Source organism: Haemorhous mexicanus, chromosome 1 (assembly GCF_027477595.1).
Source record: "Haemorhous mexicanus isolate bHaeMex1 chromosome 1, bHaeMex1.pri, whole genome shotgun sequence".
NCBI lineage: Eukaryota > Metazoa > Chordata > Aves > Passeriformes > Fringillidae > Haemorhous > Haemorhous mexicanus.
This window is the reverse complement of record NC_082341.1, coordinates 44283208-44301808: the sequence shown is the minus strand read 5'-3', so window position 1 is coordinate 44301808 and position 18601 is coordinate 44283208. Positions and strand designations below refer to the sequence as shown.

Here is an 18601-nt window from a genome sequence, read left to right as displayed (position 1 = left end):
CCCTCAGAAAATAGTGTCAAGTGGGACCTAGCAGATTGTTCCTCATCTCAGCTCTGAGCTGCAGGACTGCCACTTTAGCACAGATAATCAGTCTGTTGTCCCAAAATGGTAAAATATCCTGGAGTAAGAAACTAGTCCATATCCAGCTTTTCCTGGCATTATGCTGAAGCCTCCTTCCCAAGGCATCATGGAGACAAACTTATTAAATCCTTGGCAGACTCTCTGGCCTTCAGGTCACTTGTTCAGGCCAGTGGATGCAGTCTGGGGATGAGGATGGGGCTGAATTGGTGCCCTCTGGAGGAGCCCTGCCAGCCAGCCGCACAACTCTGCCTCTTTCTGCTGCGGTAACATCCAGCTACAGCTGGAGGTCAGAACCAGGCAAAACTTTAAGGAGGGGAAAAAGAAAGGTTAATTAAGGATATTTGTGTCCCACTCTTCTCATAGCTGAAGGATGCTCCTGCGCAAGGATGGGCCTCTACATTGGCATACTCGAAACTCCTCAAGCCTGACTCCCCAAGTTAATTGTATCATGTCCAGGAGAATCCTGTTTTATTTTCAGCCTCTTGAAAACACTTTTTATATATACAAACATATGCGTACAAATTAAGAAGCCTCATGGAAATTGCTGACTGTGCAAGAAGAGGGTCCAGAAAGGTGCCTCATGACAGAAGAAAAAACCCCATGACTTAGGCTATTCTGTCTAGATATAAAAATAGTTTGGGAAGCTGAAAGGTAACTATAACTTTTATCTGAATATATCAGGTTTAACTGTAATGTGTGGGCTGATATTCATATTTGGTTAACATACCTTAAATGTTAATGTCCCTTAAAGGCAGTAATAGTGGGCAAAGCAAAGCTGCTACTGTAGTGCGTCAGTTTTGACGCATGACCTGTGAGCAGTGTGCTTCTGCTCTAGGTAAATCTGTGTTTCTGCTGACTTGGCTGAAATGCCAAAATGTACGGAAACAGGTCACAGAAATCCCCACCTCAGAATAGCACTGATTTGGGTTCCTACAGCCTCTGCTGACGTGTGTGTCTGCTGGGGCCTCATTCTGACCCCACATAGCTCTCCGGGCCTCCGGGTGTCCCTGCAGCTCTGCTGTGCTTTCCAGCAGCCAGTGCAGCCAGTGTAATGCTGGTGTCAGCAGCTGGGTCAGACCTACCATGTTGGATGAGCTCTATGCAAGAGAAAAGTACCAGCAAGCAAACAACAGTGTCTGCTGTGTCATCTCAGCAAACAGTTTTTCCTCCCCATGCTCCAATATCCAGGCAGATTTCCCACTAACATTAATGAATGTGCAACATGTATGCAGGTCTGCATTACTGAGACATTCATCCCTTTCTTCACCTGGCACCCTTGGAGGATGTGCAGTCTCTGTGCTCCTCCATATGCCTGAGTTCAGAGAAGGTGTGAATGTGCGTGCAGAATGTGAGGATGGACAGAAGGAAGGAAGGACAGAGCCCTGGCCTAACACAGACTGCCAGGACATTGCAAAAGTATTGATTGCCCTTGGTGTTTGAGTCAGCACCAACCTTGACCACGCAGCAAGGTAAAGAGATCAGTGTAGCAAGAAATGTTTGCAAACCAGCTGCCTTTCCTATACAACAAGGAGTACAGGAAACAGGACTTGTTCCCTAATGCTCAGGTATTCAACTGGGCTGAGAGCAAAGAGCAATGCTGGGTGGTTTCCTTGGGTCATTGTCCATGCTCACTGCAAGGCAGGCAGCGTTTCCACTCTCCTCTGCGTCTGTCTCTGTACCCATGCACATCTTACACAACCATCCCTGCACATCTCGGTGTCCCCAGCACCACCCTTCCCTGAAATGTGCTCAGCTGCAGCCCTGCAGAGAGAGGGGTGGTGCTGGTGCAAAGAAACCAAACAGCTTCAGCTGTCATAAGCAGCACAAGGGAGAGAGAGGGGAGGGGGAGGAGGGAAGGAGGGAGAAAAGGCATTTCTTTATTCAGCATCTTGAACAGCAGCTTGCTGGAGTGTGGCTCTGCAGCCATTCCTCCTCCCTGGATGAGCCTGGGAGGGAAGGGATGTGGTTGCCCAGCCAAAGGCTTCTTCCCATCTCTCTTGGGTCTTGCTGTTGCTGTTGGAGCTGACCTCATGAGCAGGGCAGCCTCACAATGCACTGTGAGTGATCAGTGTAACTCAAGTACACCCTGAAATAGGTGGGTCTGAGCAACTCACAGGCACATCACCAATTCCAGGGGAGGAGGACACCTGCAGGAGACCTGGCTGAGCCTCTGCCACCTCTCCAGGGCAGGACAGTACCATATCTGTGTGACAGCTGGAGCTCAGGGGTCACCAAGTCATGAGTGAGCCCAAGCACTAAACTGTTTCAATGCCCCATCCCTTCTGTGACATTTCTAATGTGGGAACAAATGTTTCTCTTAATTTTTGATATCTGTTTGAGCCACACTCCTTCTGCTTGTAGAAACTGCAAACAGTCAGTTTTCTGTCACTCTTCCCTTCAGCAGCCCTCAGGATGAAACATTTTCATCCCTAGACATGACTTCTCTCTTCCTCACTCTGGGTAATTTCTGCATCCCCACCTTTATAATGTAGAATAAATGCATCTCCCGCTGGTAGCTGGAAAGACACCATAGCTCATTTGTCTTCTTGCATCTCTGCAGAACAGAGGGATGGGAAATGAGGGATTCTCCTGGATATGATACAACGAAGGGATGAGACTCTCTCTACTGGGTTTTCTCTCTAAAGTGAGACATAGAAATGATTTCTGTGACTTTTGGGTATGTCTTTGTGTGAGCAGCTGGTGCTGACATCTGCACCAAAAGCTGCCCAGGTGGGCTCTGCTGCAGGACAGCATGGGAGGAACAGGATGCCAATGTGGCAGGGATGAGCTCCAGAAGTGCCTCTACCCAGCTGACAGAAAAGATGAGAATTTTGAAGAAATTAAGAGAAAAAATGTCCAGCAGGGGTCAGTGCAGTCGTGACTATGGTGTGTGTCATGCTGCTGGGCCATGCCGGGCTGCTCTGCACCCCAGAGCTCTTGTGGGAGCTCCCTCAGGGAGGATGATGCAGGTACCCCCAGGCCACTACCGTTCCCCATTGGCCTGCAGAGGGGACTCCAGTGAAACTCTTGAGAACCAAGAGAGACTCTTTTTGTAGAAAATCACCACCATCAGGCTTTCCTCCACAGCAACAAAAGCAGTGTGCTGGAGAGCAGCATTTTGATCCTTCAGGCTAGACATTTCTTTACTGAGTGCTTTAGTCCACAAAGCTTGAACTTGCCAGTGATACTGTGCAAAACCCTGCCTCCCCAAGCTGACCTGGCAGCCTGGCCACAGAGCAGGAGGAGATGCCAGTGACGTTGAAGTACCTCTGGTCTCCCCAGATATTGAGAGAAATGAGTTTTCAAATTTGGAAGGACACTCAGAGGGAGGTGGAATAAAAAGAACAGGGTGTTTGCCCCACTTTACCCACAGTGTCCATGCACATACATCCTTTACTCTTGATTTCTTCCTGTAAAATCATTGTGTGCCTCCCAGCTGGGAAAGCAGCACACTGTACCTAGCCCTTTCCAGGAAAAATCTCTCTGGTTACAAGGGATGCAATGTCTTTTTTGTTTTAGCTTGGAGAAACAAAACATGTTTTCATCCATTGTGTATGGACCTGAATTGAAGTCTTTTCAGCAGCTTCCTCAGAATTTTTTATTCCTGAGCTGTCCTCGATGTATGTGAACAGAGGCTGAAGATGGAGAGATATATATGGTTGATGTGGCAGCTGTCTTTCAGGTGGTATTGGTTTCACATCTGTCTATGTTGCACTATAAGTGCACACCATAATAATGAGTAGCACTCTTATCTAGGTTTATCACTCACAGCAGAATACAGCAGAAAGCCTTTTGTGTCTCCCAGAGACACCTGCTGAGGATCTCTGTGAGTCAGCTTGACTTGGTTTCTCTTTAATTGAAGTTGCCAGATAAAACCTGTGTGGGTAAAATTTGGCAAACTTAATTTCTTTTGGAGGGCAATAGCCTGCTTGGTTCCAGTTAAATTGTGGGCAGCACAGGAGGAAGAGGTTGATGACCACCTTCAGGAAAATCCTATTGCTAGGAGGTTCTTTCTACCTGGAGGTAAGCAGTGCCTGGGGTCAGCCTCTCCTGCTGTTACATATGGGAAGTCCTGACCCCCCTTCTTGAGGGTTTTGCCTGCAAAGAGCTACACCAGAGCTACTGTGCTGAGTATTGGTGAGCCAGGAGCAGGTGCCCACCAGGGTGAGAGTGGCTCTGTCTCTCTGGGTTCTGCCCACGTTTTACAGGTCAGCAGCAAACCAGCTTGGCATGTGCAGGTCCCCAGCAGGGAAGCTCCTGCTGGTCTATCTGTGCCTTCTTTAAAAGGCTGAGGGAGGTGGGGGATGGAGGGACACAGCCCTTCATCATCCCCATGAGGACATGGGAGACAAATTTAGATTAGGGTGTCCTCTGTACAACAGCACATCTACAGACAGGGCAGTGCTACTCTGATAGTATCAGACTATCTCTGGCATTGAGAAAGCTTCATTCAGCTTTCTGAATCTCATGGTTCTCACACAATGAGAACATTTCCTTAGTACCATCTACCAGAAATTATCTTTCTGAAAGTTAAAAGTTCATCATTTTGTCAGTCATAGATCCTACTTTCAGAATGTGGGGAGAAACCAGCCTTTTGATGTTGTCCTGAAAACAGTGCAGAGTGATTTACATTTCTGTTTTTAAAGAATGAGTAGGATGGGTCTGCTGGCACTTGTCAGAGAGAAAGGTGAGTTTTGAAAATCCACGGCTCTGGCCCTTTATAATTCCCTACCCTTTAAACTATTTCCAGCAGTGTATCTTTGCTGTCCCTGGCTAACAGCTGGCTAATAATCAGGGAAGATCCAGGAGTCAGTTCCCTGATTATTTCCATGGGTGCTTGTCCTGGCCCATCTGGCTGACATCACTTGCATATTTTGGCTGATGTTGGAAGCCCATGGTTTAACCTTAATTACATTGCTATGTAACTGTTAGGGATGTAACATTTGCTGGATAAAGCATAACACAGTAAAAAACCACAGAATGTAATTGGCAGAAATACCAGAACTGAACTTATATGAAGATATTTGTCTGGCAACCTGCTAATCAATCCACAAGCAACAGCTCAGGCCACCTGGAAGATACTCTCCATCCCCAAAATCCCAACAAGGTCAGCCTGCCTGAAGACAGCACAACTCTGCCTTTGGGGAGAAGGCATTTTAATCTCCCTTGACTTTTGAGGCAGGGGCAGTACCTGGGGGTGTTTCCAGGACCACATTCCTTGTGTCCTGGAGGGCCTTGGTATTGGTACAGCAGCCAACTGCATGCAATGTCTGTTTCTCAAAACACACCCACTGCACAGCGTGCTGCCCTGTTCCAGCCCAGAGGAACTGCTTTTTGTGTCCAGGGGTGCCTGGCAATGTGCTTCACAGCGTCCCAGTAGTGCTGCACTCATAGTGCAACCCTCAGCAGGATGCTCAGGTCGGGGCCAAGAAAGGTCCTTGATTTATGAAAATCCCAATATTTTAAACCCTCTGACTCCACTGGGCTGCAGAGAGGCATTATGCTTAAAATCTTGTTTACAGGCAAAGAAGGGGCACAATGTATCATAGGTAGAGACAAGAATTTATTGTGAGTACAAGGCTCCAATTGTTATAATTTTAAATCTGCTGCTTGCAGAAGAGCAAGAACATTATTGCAGCTTCAATTTTTTGCACACACACAGTTTCTATCTATTTTCCTGATGTTATGCTCACCCTTATCCTTGCTGCTTTGGGTCCTAAGGCTGGTGCTTGTGGTGAAGTTGAGGTGTTGGAGAGAGCTGTCAGAGCCTCCAGTCCTTCCCTGAGATGAGTGCAATGTTCACACTGATTTTCCTTTTTTTTTTTTTTTTTTCCAGGATCTGTTTTGGATCGTTTTTCAATATTTTACAACATGCTTCTACACCTTCTCTCTCCATTAGTCTATACACAACCTACCACAGGCAGTGCCCCTTATGGAAGTTAGATACTAATTTTGTTCTCTCTATTACCATTAAATCCAGTTTTGCCAGCCTCAGATCTGCATTGTTTATCTGACCATCAGTGAGTTGTGTAGAGCTATGGGGCTCCCCAGTGCCAGCCTGTTCCCCATCTTCTACCATCCCATAGCTGTACTCCTCTGTGCTGCATCCTGCATCCCCAGAGCTCAAGGCACCTGCTATTGTACCAAACTTGTACTTCTACACACTGTTCTGTGTCTGAGTGAAAAATGTCTCATTCTGCATAGAATGGGGGAAACTAAGGGAGTGACCGCTTTGACATGCTGTCGTGGCACCTCAGGCATTTCTGTCTCTGTGCAAATCCTGTCCTCTGTAAGTACTTCTGTCCCTCTGAGTGGCTGCACTCTACTTGACAATTTCACAAGAAGCCAGCAGGACCCCAGCACAGTACATCAGTGCTTTCTCAGCTCAGCCCTGAAGCTCAGCCCAGGAAGCCAACACGTTCATGTAGGCATGAGCATTAGAGAAGAGGAAACATACATTTAAATCCAAACAGGCTCATCTTGAAGAAAACATTGGTTTTCAATGCAGCTATGAATTAAGGTAAGCAACAATTATATTTACCCTATAATTTGACAGAGTCAAATTAGACAAAGTGGTGTCTCATGAACTTAAGGAAATTCTTCACTGCTTAGTGCTTGGAACTTAAATAATATTTAATTTGGGTAAAGATGATGTGAGTATTATTTACAAACTGTGAAAATAAAAAGGGAAGCACTTCTGTTAACGAAGTGAACCAGGGCAGATTAATTTTATTCAGTCACTAATTATTTGTGGCATCTTGTGGTACGAGGAATATTCACCCTGGATAGAAATCCTCAAGGTTAGTAAATGCTGATATATGACTAGTGTGCAACATTAACCTAGAAGGACAGAGCAAGAAGATACAGCTCTTCTACTTCATTAGAAGTTTTTTCTTTGATGTATGCAGAGATTGCACAACTCACCAGCATTGCTTGCTTCTAGTTTTAGTCAGTGAACCAACATCCAAAAATCACTGACACTGAAAGACAGCCCAAAGCAGAAAACCTGGTAGAGTCAATAGACAGACCAGCAAGAGAGCAATGGAAATGAAAGACATTTGAAAGCCCTTATCTTTCTGTATAACATACCCGATTTTCTTGTGACTCAGCTTTCCACAGGAAAGATGTTACATGAAGATGTCTGCCGGTTTGGGTGAGACATTTGAGTAATGCCACAGTGGTGGCAACCCACTGAGTACTTGTGTGATATCAACACAGATCCACAGCAGTGGTTTCCAAAATCTGGTTGGATGGGGCAAGCCCTGTGTGCAGGCAGTGCAGCCAGAGGCAGGGAACTGGATTACAGGATGAAAGAGGGCAACTGCAATGAATCAAAAGGGTTTGGGCAGTACAGAAAAAGTCCAAAAGGGAGAAAAAAAGGCTAAAGTTTGACAAAAGACAAGACATAATAAATTGAGACTAAATCCCATAGAAAACATAAATTTCATCCATACATTATCAAGAAGTTTTAATGTGCTCTGCTCTCTGAAATGATGGAGAAGATGATTTAAAAGATCTCCCACTGCTGAAGAGCCTTCTCTGATTTCTCAGGGATGCTGTGGCAATTATTAGTCACAAAAAGGGGGTGGGGGCAGGAAACAAATAGATGCCACAATAAAGGCAGTGAGAGAACGGAGCCAACAGTAGCCATAAACAAGTACAAACAGTGCTCATACCTACAAATAATCCCCTGGTTTTGCTGTCCCTTTAATAGAAAATACAAAAGGAATTTGAGTGCTTCTTCAGAAGAGAAAGTCTGGGAAAAAGAAGTACTGAGAAGGAGAAGGTAAGAGAAAACACTGGCAAAATGGTCAGGTATACATTTGAAAAAATAGATATAGAGTGCCTGACCACCTGTGCAAGCAGAAAGGGCAATTAGGGGAACATACAGGCTAGATGAAATAACTGTGAAATAAGTTTTCCAAGAAAATCCTGATCCTGGCAGTCACCATCCAGTCACCATTGTCAGATGACAGTCCCAAACATCCAGTTCCCTGGGGGCAGCTCTTGGGAGGGCACCTGCTCCCTCAGCTCTGCCACTGCTTCCCTAGTAGGTGAGTTAAAGTACTCCCCAGCCTTCATGAGGACCAAAATAAACACTGCTCTACAACAGTACTCACTATTTATCTAATTTCCTATCCCCTGACTGATCCCTGGCAGCAGGGCACTGCTGGGAAACCATCTCAGGCTGCAGAAGCTCTGCAGAGGTCCCTTGTTTCTGGTCATGGGATCAAGACCACCCTGAGAGACATGGATGCAAATTTCAGAACCATTTCAATGATTTTTTGCACCTCAATTTTAACATGCAGGGGAGATGCAGGAGTCTGAGTCGTACTGTCAGGTCATCTTTGCTAAATGCATGGAGTCATTTCTGAAACTGCTTCACGTGCTCAAGAGACTTGGTCATGCCCTGAAACATGAACTTATTCCCTTCTCCTTTAAGGCACCAAGGCTCCTGTATATCCACCCTGTCAGCCTCAGAGGGGCTTTGTCTCCCCAGTGCTGAGTTGAAACCACTGACAGCTTCAGCTCCTTCTATAAATACACCAGCAGCCACGGGGGTGAGCTGCCAGGGGTTTGGCAGGATTTATCTTGGCCCCAGCAAACCACACGCTGCTGTGGTGAAGCTGTCCCTTCCAGCTGGCTCACAGCCAGTCTGCCTGGTGGGGCAAAAAACCCAGCAAGTGGGGGGATGTTCTGGTGGCAGGATGTGCCCAGGACATCTGGGTTCAGTGCCCTGTGCCTGCTTTGCTGAGGTGGCAGCACAAACAACCTGAGTGAGGCCACCAGCCTGGCCAGGGCACTGAGGGAGCAAGGGCAAGATCTTGTTCAAAATAATACCTCTGGTTTTGTACTGAAAGACAGGTGATGTAGCCCTTGACATTCATTGGCAGAGACATCCAGCAGAAAGTCCGTAGTTTTGGGTTTTCTTTATAAATCATGAATATACCTAATTTTGATGAGATGGGCTAATATAAATATTGTGCTCTGATTACTTGCTGTTGTATAAAAACAGCAAGTAATCAACATCTCAGTGATGCTCCAGGTATGCATGGGGCATCATTGAGAAAGCACTTTCCAAATCTATAATGCCCTAGGCAAAGGTGAGAGAGACCCTAGGGATTTTGGACTCTGCATTATCTCCTCCTGCCATCCATGATCAAAGTCTGATCTTTACAAATATATTTTTCCACCAAAAACCATCAGTTTAAGTTTGTAGGTTTACATGCTTATTTTCAGCTAGTGGTGTCTGCTTCTAATTTAGTTTATGATATTGGTGTAAAAACTGTAGAACTGGATCAGGGAACTGGCATTTTTTTAAAATATATTTGACCTAAATACTGTTGTAAGGGGACCCAAGACCTCTGCAATATTCAGTCATGTTCTTATCAGCAGTGGTTTTATTGCCTTCTATTTCTGAGTCATTTACTTATGACATTTTAAGTGGCCTAATTTTTGAAAGCCTCAGCATCACATTTCTGCACCTTTAATTCACCTTAAATTGGAAAATTCCATAACAAAGCATCCCAGAGAACTACTTGCTTTTAAAAAACTTATCCTCAGATTTCTGGGGGAAGCTTCCATGAATTAAATCACCCAAATTGAAAGGCAGTTATTAGGTGTGCAGAATTCTGATGGGCCACAGAAACAGTCCAGTTGATCTGAGAGTAAATGACAGAAGAATGGAATTTCCTCACCTTAAAGTCATCAAGGAGGGACTGGAGCGAGCATGTGGCATTACTCCACACTCACTCAGAAGGTGGGGAGGAATGAAAAAAGAACTGGTTAGGTGGGAAAACACACAGGTTTCAACAGGGTGGCTATTTGATAATAACATCTCCAAACTGTGCTGCTTTCTTTCCACAGCCATCATGGTAGCCTCACTGCTGACCCAACACCAGCAGCTGCACCATGGTTTCCACAGGACCCTGCTTCTTTCCAGGGCTCACACCCCAGAATTTGAGCTAGCTGGTGCTGGACAGAGCTCAAAGGGTTTAGCTTTTTCAGTCATTTATTACCAGAAGAGTCATGGTTGTTCAGAGAATTGTGCCCCAACCTGATCTGCCTCCCTGCCTATCGAGGGCTGTAGGATTTAATCCAGCACCCTCCTGCTGAGCTTCTCCACTATGTCTGGCCTAAATCCATTTCTCAGGTCAATACCTTCTCTCAAAGTGAAGACCCTCAGACATGCAAAAATGTCCTTTTCCTACCTGAAGTCTGTTCCAGTCATTAGCCTTTCACTATTAAAAATGTTCATCTTATTCCTATCTTGCATGTTTCTGGTTTGAATTTCCCTACATTGCTGTAAAAGATAGCTAATCCCACTCAAATCATTAGCAAGATTATTAACACAAGCAAAAGTAAAATCAGGTGTTACTAAATTATGCCTGCAGCCCCTGTATCAAGTTCTGCTATGGTAAAATCATCCCTCTTTTGTTTCTTACCATCTGGAAGCTCTTTTAACACCTGAAGGTTGCATCAGCTTTTCTTGCAGTCAAGTTTCCTTTCAGATATGCCCCCACTGTTGAGCCATGGCCTGTGCTGTTTAACTCCCAAGCGCGTCACTTTGGTTACATTTGGCTCCATTAAGGCCAATGTGAATCATCCAGGAAGCCCCAGATTAATCAGATTGTCTGAATCACTCTCCTGTACCCTTTTAGCATGTGCCCCTGCCAGCTCTCATTGCCAATGTGGTTACAGAGCAATGATGAAAAAAGAGCTTTTGCTTTCAACTCGTCATTTTCACAGACATTTTACAAGCAATATTCCCAGTTCAGAAAGGCTTCCTCCATGGATGCCTGTCTTTTGAGATCTGATATCTAACTTGTCCAAATCCCATTGCAATGCTTTGTTGGTCTTTCTTTGGGCTGGAGACATGTGTTAACCAAATAAGCATGCAGTGCAAGTCAGAGCTCCAACTCACCCACACAGCTCCCTTTTTCAACCTTGCAATCCCATCAGATGCCCAAACTAAAACTCCTCTTCTCTAAAGCCACACAGATTGGCCTTAGCGCACACTGCCCCTAAACAGTTTAAATTCGTTTTGCCTGAGTTAAAGGTTAGGTTAGATCAGCCCTCTCACCTTGCTTCCCACTTTCAAAGGTCTGCACGTAGAGCTGGAATAGGGAGAACATCTCCCCAGTTCAGGACTAAATGAAAGACTGAAATTTAAGATTTAAAGTAACTGCATTTGGAGGGATGGGCTTGCTTTTGACCCTGACTATCTAACATGATCCCAACCAGCTTCACAGGCCATTGCCTATGAATGGAACCACCCTGCTCTGAAAAATAACTAAGTGAATTACAGGAACTAGCAGGGCATAGGACTAGCAACCAGGCCCCATCTTTGGTTAGTATATTAACCCCAACACCTAAGTTTTGGGTGGTGTATCATCTAAACCGTGACCAGATGTGTCTGTAGCAGTCTAATGATTCTGTGGAAGCTGCTTGGCCAGGCTGGAAGTTTTACCCAGGGTGCTATCTCCTCCTAGTTCTCACCCAGGTCTGGTTATTTACTTTAATCTCTTTTTGTGTGTTAGAAGTGCCACCATAGCTTCAACATTTCATTTGGAGGAGCCTGGGGTCATCCCAGTGTTCTTGCTGAGAATCACCAGCTGATAAGAAGCAGGTGGGTGTAGTTGCAAACGCAAAAAAGCAAAAGCATTTATGTTTGGGTCGGGTGATGGCAGCTCAGAGCTAAGGATGAAAAAGGGATAAACACACACCTGTAGGTTTTCACAGGGGTTCTCACAAAGCCTACAGCTTCCCAGGGCCAGCTGATTCATCAGGCCATTCAGGGTGCATTGAAAACATGTTTTTCTAGCATGAGAAAAGTGTGTAAGCATCACTCAGAAATGCTGACTAAGGTGTGAAAATCTTTCTGAGGCTGAAATACTTTTATTAGCATATCGTGCAGATCTGAAGCGTGACCCTCTAGCAGAGGTCTGGGTTTGGTCATTGTTTTCACTTCTTTTAATTTGGTGGTAGGAGCAGCATCACTGGGAGGAAAACTGCTTGTAGATCTCCCTCTTTCTGGCAGTAAAGCCTGTAACATGGCACTTGGCTGAAGTGCCAGGGATGACACCTGGAAAGAATCTGATATATCTGATACCTAGACATATAAACAGGACTTACTCTTATGTCACCCAGGCTGATACCAGTGCAGTTTGAAGATTGAAATGCAACTTCTGTTCCATAGAGGAGTTTGCAGTCCTCTCGCAATTTCACTTCCCTTTGTATTTCATGGGATGCACATGGTGGTTGGGTTGAGAAACAGGGGTCTTGGTCTTGCAGACTATGGTCTTTGAGGTAGCTATAAACATGATTAGGAGCAGAAGTGTTTGTGAAGAGTGGGGTGTAAAATTGATGGGGAAATCCGGAGAGAGAGAAAAGTGGTTGAGCAGTTCCATGAGAAGCAGAAGTGAATCTACTATTTCCTGTAGTCAGCAAGGGAAAATATCTGGTGGAGAAACCTCAAAGATTTGCAGTCCTCCTGTGTCCTCTTCACTCTTCAGTTCACTCTGTCCCTTAGGTGAACATTTATTGTAAGCATAAAAGAGAAAGATTGGGTTGAAGCTGATGGTGAGAAACCTGCAGCATGTGCTGCAGTAGACTTTGAGAGGCTGACAGAGAATATGTGACAGGAAAGGATGGAGGATGGTCAGATCTAAATTTCTTTCTTTAAGGTGCAATATAATTTCAACACATTATCCCTATCTGGCATGGGCTGGGTTTTGGGAGCCTTTTGAAATTTGCAGCGCATCTACTGAGTATCATCAGTTCAAACTGAGCAAAGTGGTATCAGAGGATCTAAATATTCAAACAGTGCTGGTGGCATTGCCTGTGCAGCATGAGTGGTGGTGGAAGGATATGAGTGACTGCTGATAAATGAAATCCAGGAGATAGAGAGTGAATAAGCCACAGACTGCCAGCCGTTTCAAATACCAATGTCATTTTGGTAAGTGCAGTCCTTGCTTGCCCCTGGACACACAGTACAGAATCTTACCCTTCCCACTGCTATGGGTGCCCAGACCCTACAAATAATATCCCAGCACAAGCAATCTTTCTTTTTACTTCACTAGGGCCAGGAGTTTCTTCTGTACATCTGTGTAAATGTTCTCCAGTGAAGAAGGTGGCCATTCCCACACCCAACTCTCTCTCCAGGCAATGTCCAGTTCAGAAGTCTGTGCAGAATTCTGCCAGACCTGAGGGCTAACCCCTGGTGGGATCTGCATTTCCTTATATGTGTGACATCCTGAGTGCAGTAGAGCACAGTGACTTCTATGGACACATATGGAAACTCTCCAGGCTGACGCTGCCTTTCTCGATGTGAGTTAAGGGAGCAAGCGTGTTAAAAACCAGCATAGCTAGAGGTTCTTAGAGAGGAGAGTAAAGCAATGTGCATTCCCTCTCTCCAGAGCAGAGATTTCACACAGCACAGACAGTCAAGGCAAGCACCACCAAACACTCTCTCTGGATGATGGCATAATTAGCAAAGATGTTAAGGGGATATGAGCAAGCTTCAATCAGTTTTTTCCTCTTTGTCTGATGAGACTTCTGGTTGTCACACCAGGAATGACATGTCTGAAACAGGAGCTGACTTGGCAGAGAAGAAGCTGGAGCAGTTTGCAGAAGCAGCATGATCTCTGTCTGGCATTGCCACATAGCCACAGGGATAGGACAGGACTTCTGGACGTCTCTTGTCCAAACCCATGCACACAGCAGGGCTAGCAAAGTTTAAAGTACTGCCAGGGATTAGATCCCATGACCTCTCTGGAGCCCTGTGCTGGTGTTTGACCACCATCATGGCAAAAATTGATTTTCAATACATTAAGTAATGATTTCCCATGACTATTGCTATTTATTCCCCTGAGGAAAGTTGTCTGTTTCACCTTTACACCTTCTCCCTAAAAACCTCTTGAGACACCTCTTGTTGAGGCTGACCAAACCCTTCTCACTGGCCATGTGCTCCTGCCCCTGTCAGTCCTGTCAGTCACTTCTGCAGCCCTCAGCTACTGCTGCAGGAGTGAAGAACCAACTGTGGAGCACATGAGCCCACAGAGAAAGGCGTAGGCTCTGGGTGCACAGATGGGCGTAATAACAGCTCAGTGACAAAGAAACTGGGGGGGCTGACAGTGACACATATTCAGCAGAGGAGACTTGGTACCCTGCTGCTTTTTCTGCATACATTTAATGTCAGAAAGTAAGAAAGAAATCAGGATGGGACAGCAGAAAATGATGGGTTATTGAGATTATATATGATGTCTTCTGCTCGTATCTGTATCACTCAACAGGGCAGATCAAGAGATGGCAACTCTTTATTTATGTCACCAGTAGAAAATAAGTATCTTTTTTGCAACTGCTGTCAGCTTCTGCCCCAGCACCTAAGCCTTTCCAGCTTGTATCCCTTTACCTCTGCTAGTGTCAGATTCCTCCTGTCCAGAGGCTGGAGAATTGTGCTGGGCTGACAGGCAGGGGCTGGACAGACTCTGAAGGCGAACTCAGTCCGCACTTCAAGTGGAGAGGTGCTGCGAGAGCCGCTCTGCCCATGGGTGTGCCTGCCTGCTGCAAACAGCTTTCCCCATGCTGTGCCCATGCCCCAGAGCTACCAGCGCTGAGACAGTCTTTTCTAGCCCACTTTTCCTGTGCAAACCACAAAGATGTTTTCTAGAGTCTGCAGGCACTAATCATTAGGGTTTGAACATTCAGGTTAAAAAATGTTTTAAAATTGAGAACCTGCATTTCCAACTAGCACAAAAAATACTCTCTTTAAGATATTGCTACAAAATAAGAGGCCAGAACTTCACAGCCAAACCACAAACGGTGCTCTGGTAATGAGACATTAGGGGAAAATGTCAGAATGGTCACAGTAGCTACTCATGGGGAAGATTGTTGTAGTTACCACCATATCATAGAAAACTGTCTCACACCTGAGGACATCTTCATTTCATGTTTAATCTTGCATGGCTTATTTGAAACAGAAGGTATAAAAACTATTGCTGCTGATGAAATGTGGATTCCAATCACGTAGCTATAAGTGTCAGGAGTCAGAGTAGCTATACACCATCAGCACCTACTACTGAGCAGTGTGCCCGAACTCTCCTTATTCTTGGGAAAAGAAGTTTCATCGGTGTGGTCAGCAGTCTGGAAAGCAGTCTGTCTTGTTTTAGAGCAGATTTGGCCTGACCTGCATTGGACGAAGATGCACTGCTCTTTTTTGGCGGTACTGATTATATCTCCCACTAACAGGAGATATAAACATAGACAGCCTGAACTGAGTCCCTTCTGTACAGGCAGCGGGGGCTTCCTGTAAGAAGATGTGGCCAAGGGCTAGTTATTAGTTGCAGTTTGGTTATCACTGACCTTTTCTTTGGGTCTCAGCTTTAACAGGCTGGTTTGGCCTTGTTATCACCTCCCTGGGCTTCTGGACAGTGTATCACTCTCACTTTCTTTCATCTCCTACAGCGAGACCAAGTAATGGATACTTCCAGGCTCTTTACCCAACCAGGGAACAGACCAAGTACAGTGACATCTGCACTCCTATAGGATTTTTGATTCCATGCAAACAGAAATTTTTGCAGACTTGAACACCACATCCCAAAGGAGAGCAGATGAAATGACAGGCGCTCTGGGTTTTTGGGTGTGCAGACCAGTGAGCCCAGAGGTCACACACCTGCCTCCCATAGTCTATTTGGTTTCAGCCGAGGTGACTTCCTAGCTCCAGCCTCACAGCTAGAGCAGGAGCAGTCATGAGATGCTTCGTTACTTGAGGAAAAGAGTCAATATATTTTCTCTTTTTCTGATCATAGGATGATTTTTAGAAAAGCCTCATCAAAGATAGGCTTGCTGCCAGAATTGTCTCAATGTAGACTTGCTCCTGCCTTATCAGCAAGCATCAGCTCAGGCCTGGCCAAACTGGGTACCTTGTACCCTTCCAGCCCAGGGTTGGTGAGAGGGGAAGATTGGGCTGTTGGGGCTGTTGGGGTGTTGACAGGCACCAACTCTGCTCAACATCTACTTGTGAACTATAATTTCCTGCCAAACACTGCCCACAGACCAGCAGAGCACCTGCCTTGCTTGTGGTGCTGCCATGCACCACATGCACAGCTCAGCCAGATCTCAGCTTGTTGCTGCTCCTGCTGCACTTCAGTAAGTAGGGGCTTATGTGACAGCCCTTGAAAATCTCATTAATTTCTTTTCTTATTCTAAAGAGTTAATTTTCAGTGAAGTACATGAAACAGCAGAGTCTGGGCTTTTATCATAACATAACTACCATCAGCTCCACAGTAATACAACCCTCACTAAAATAAATAGTGACAAAATCCCAAAGTATGCTTGGTGCAGTCTTTCAGTATTTACCACAGCACATATAAGATTGCTCTAATATAATTTTCTTTACTCTTTCCATTTTTCCTCTAGCCAGCAAATTCAGCATGACAGAGGTGTACGCAGAAGTCACAACTGAATACATTTACGATGAACATGCTTTCTCCTGCAATAAAACTGACATCCAAGAGTTTGGGAAAATATTTCTGCCGCTCTTTTACATCGCAGTGTTTGCTCTTGGCCTCACAGGGAATCTAATGGTGGTTTTTGCCATTGTGAAAGGCAATAAAAAAAGCATCACTGACATCTATCTCCTGAACTTGGCTATCTCTGACCTTCTCTTCGTGATCTCCCTCCCGTTCTGGGCATCCAACACGGTCCGTGGATGGACCCTTGGGACTACTGCATGCACAGCTGTTTCCTCACTGTATTACATTGGTTTCTTTGGGGGGATGTTCTTTATCACTGTTATCAGCGTTGACAGGTACTTGGCCATTGTCCGGGCAACTTATTCTCTGAGGTCCAGAACAGTAAGACATGGCTTTCTTGTAAGCTGCGGAGTGTGGGCAATAGCGGTTCTGGTGTCGGTGCCACAATTTGTGTTCTCCCAGCTCATAGAAAATTACTGCGTTGCTGTCTTCCCAGAGAAGCTGGAGAACATCTGGCCAGTGTTCTGCAATATGGAGCTGAACACCATTGGCTTTCTCATCCCGGTCTGTATCATATTCTATTGCTACTGTGGGATCATCAAAACCCTCCTGTCCTGCAAAAATCAGAAAAAAGCCCGAGCCATAAAACTGATATTGGTTGTGGTGGTGGTTTTTTTTCTGTTTTGGTCCCCCTACAATGTACTGATTTTTCTAGATACTTTAAATCACTATGAATTATTCACAGATTGCAACCAAATTAAGTCACTGGACTATGCAATGCACCTGGCTGAAACCATTGCATTCAGTCATTGTTGTCTCAATCCTTTTATCTATGCCTTTGCTGGGGAAAAATTCAGGAAATACCTTTATCAGGTCTGCTTGAAGTACTGTCCATTCCTGTGTTTCTGTGGGCCCTGCAGTCATTACCAGGTCTCTCATTCAGTTAGTTATGCAGAAAGTGTGGTGAACAGCAACATAACCCAGAACACCAGCGACCAGGACGGCTCTGTCTTTGTCTAAAAGGATCTCAGAAGGAGAAATGTGTCAATATTTGTCTCCTGCAGGGACAGCAGCCACTGAGGGGTTGCATTTACCTGTATGAAGAGCCTTAAAGGCTGCACTGAATTACTGACATGCCTCTAGTTAAGCATTAAATATTCTAAAACAGCAAAGATTTAAAAAAACAAAAGAAATACAACATGTCAGTGTTGGACATGGAATGGAATCAAGAGCAAGGAAGAGGGAAAGTAGAAACAAAAGGAGCCCTCTGTGCCTAGAAAAGGAAGAGGGTAGGGAACCTTTTGAACAGATCCACGACTGGAATTTGTGCATGTGTCAGTGTATGTTCATGTGATACTGATGTACATAGACCTAAACTCGTTTTTTATAAGGGAAGAGAAATCTCTTTAATGAGCAGTGGCTAACTTTTAGGAGAGGGGAATATTTTTGGTAGTAAAGATGTGTATTTTTGATGCTATATATCCATAAGGAAGTGATTTTGTGGTTATTGATTGCAACAGATGTTTTAACTGTGCTTTCATATGTAATAAAATCCCACTGTTTAAAAAAAATTAGTTATTTCTGAACATGTGTTTAGTGTCACCTGTTCACTCTGTGTTTACAGCATGCAATAATCAGAGCAAGGATCTCTAATCCATCCTTTAGGGTGTATACCAGTGGGTATATCTCCTGATTTCCATGGGCTTGGCCTCAGCCAAAGGCCAGAGCTCAGTGGAGCCCTTCACAGAGCACATCTCCAGGGCTCTGACCAGTGGACATCAGCAGCCTCTGGAATGATGGGAGCTAGAAGTATGGGTTTGGATACCCCTGTGCTTGGTCCAAATACAACACAATCAAGCTGAGCACGGTCAGTCCCTGCCTCTCACCCATGCCCTGCTTGCCACATGTTGTAAACACCAGCCATGGCTACACTATCACAGACAATGGCTCTGGGGACAAAATAATCACTTGCCCACTCTCCTTACCACAATCTTCCTCAAGCTTTGGGGCCTTTCCCACCACAGCTGATTTCCTCAGGGAAAACT

At 45.2% G+C, this 18601-nt stretch overlaps 1 protein-coding gene across 2 annotated transcripts; it reads left to right on the top strand.

Annotated features, from left to right (window-relative positions):
- Positions 1-5990: 5990 nt before the first annotated feature.
- CX3CR1 (C-X3-C motif chemokine receptor 1) lies at positions 5991-18127 on the top strand. 2 transcript variants are annotated; one of them, XM_059847914.1, is made up of 4 exons: positions 5991-6601; positions 7796-7867; positions 11622-11710; positions 16501-18127. In XM_059847914.1, exon 4 carries the CDS (start codon positions 16515-16517, stop codon positions 17574-17576), a length of 1062 nt encoding a protein of 353 aa, XP_059703897.1. In that variant the 5' UTR covers positions 5991-6601; positions 7796-7867; positions 11622-11710; positions 16501-16514; the 3' UTR covers positions 17577-18127. The 2 variants fall into 2 exon arrangements, with proteins under 2 accessions (XP_059703897.1, XP_059703891.1); XM_059847908.1 differs by lacking the exon at positions 11622-11710 and having other exon boundaries at positions 5993-6601.
- The last annotated feature ends 474 nt before the right edge of the window (positions 18128-18601 follow it).

What these genes read in the sequence shown, in the direction of transcription:
- CX3CR1 (XM_059847914.1), top strand. Translation starts at nt 16,515, where the DNA reads ATGACAGAGGTGTACGCAGAAGTCACAACTGAATACATTTACGATGAA.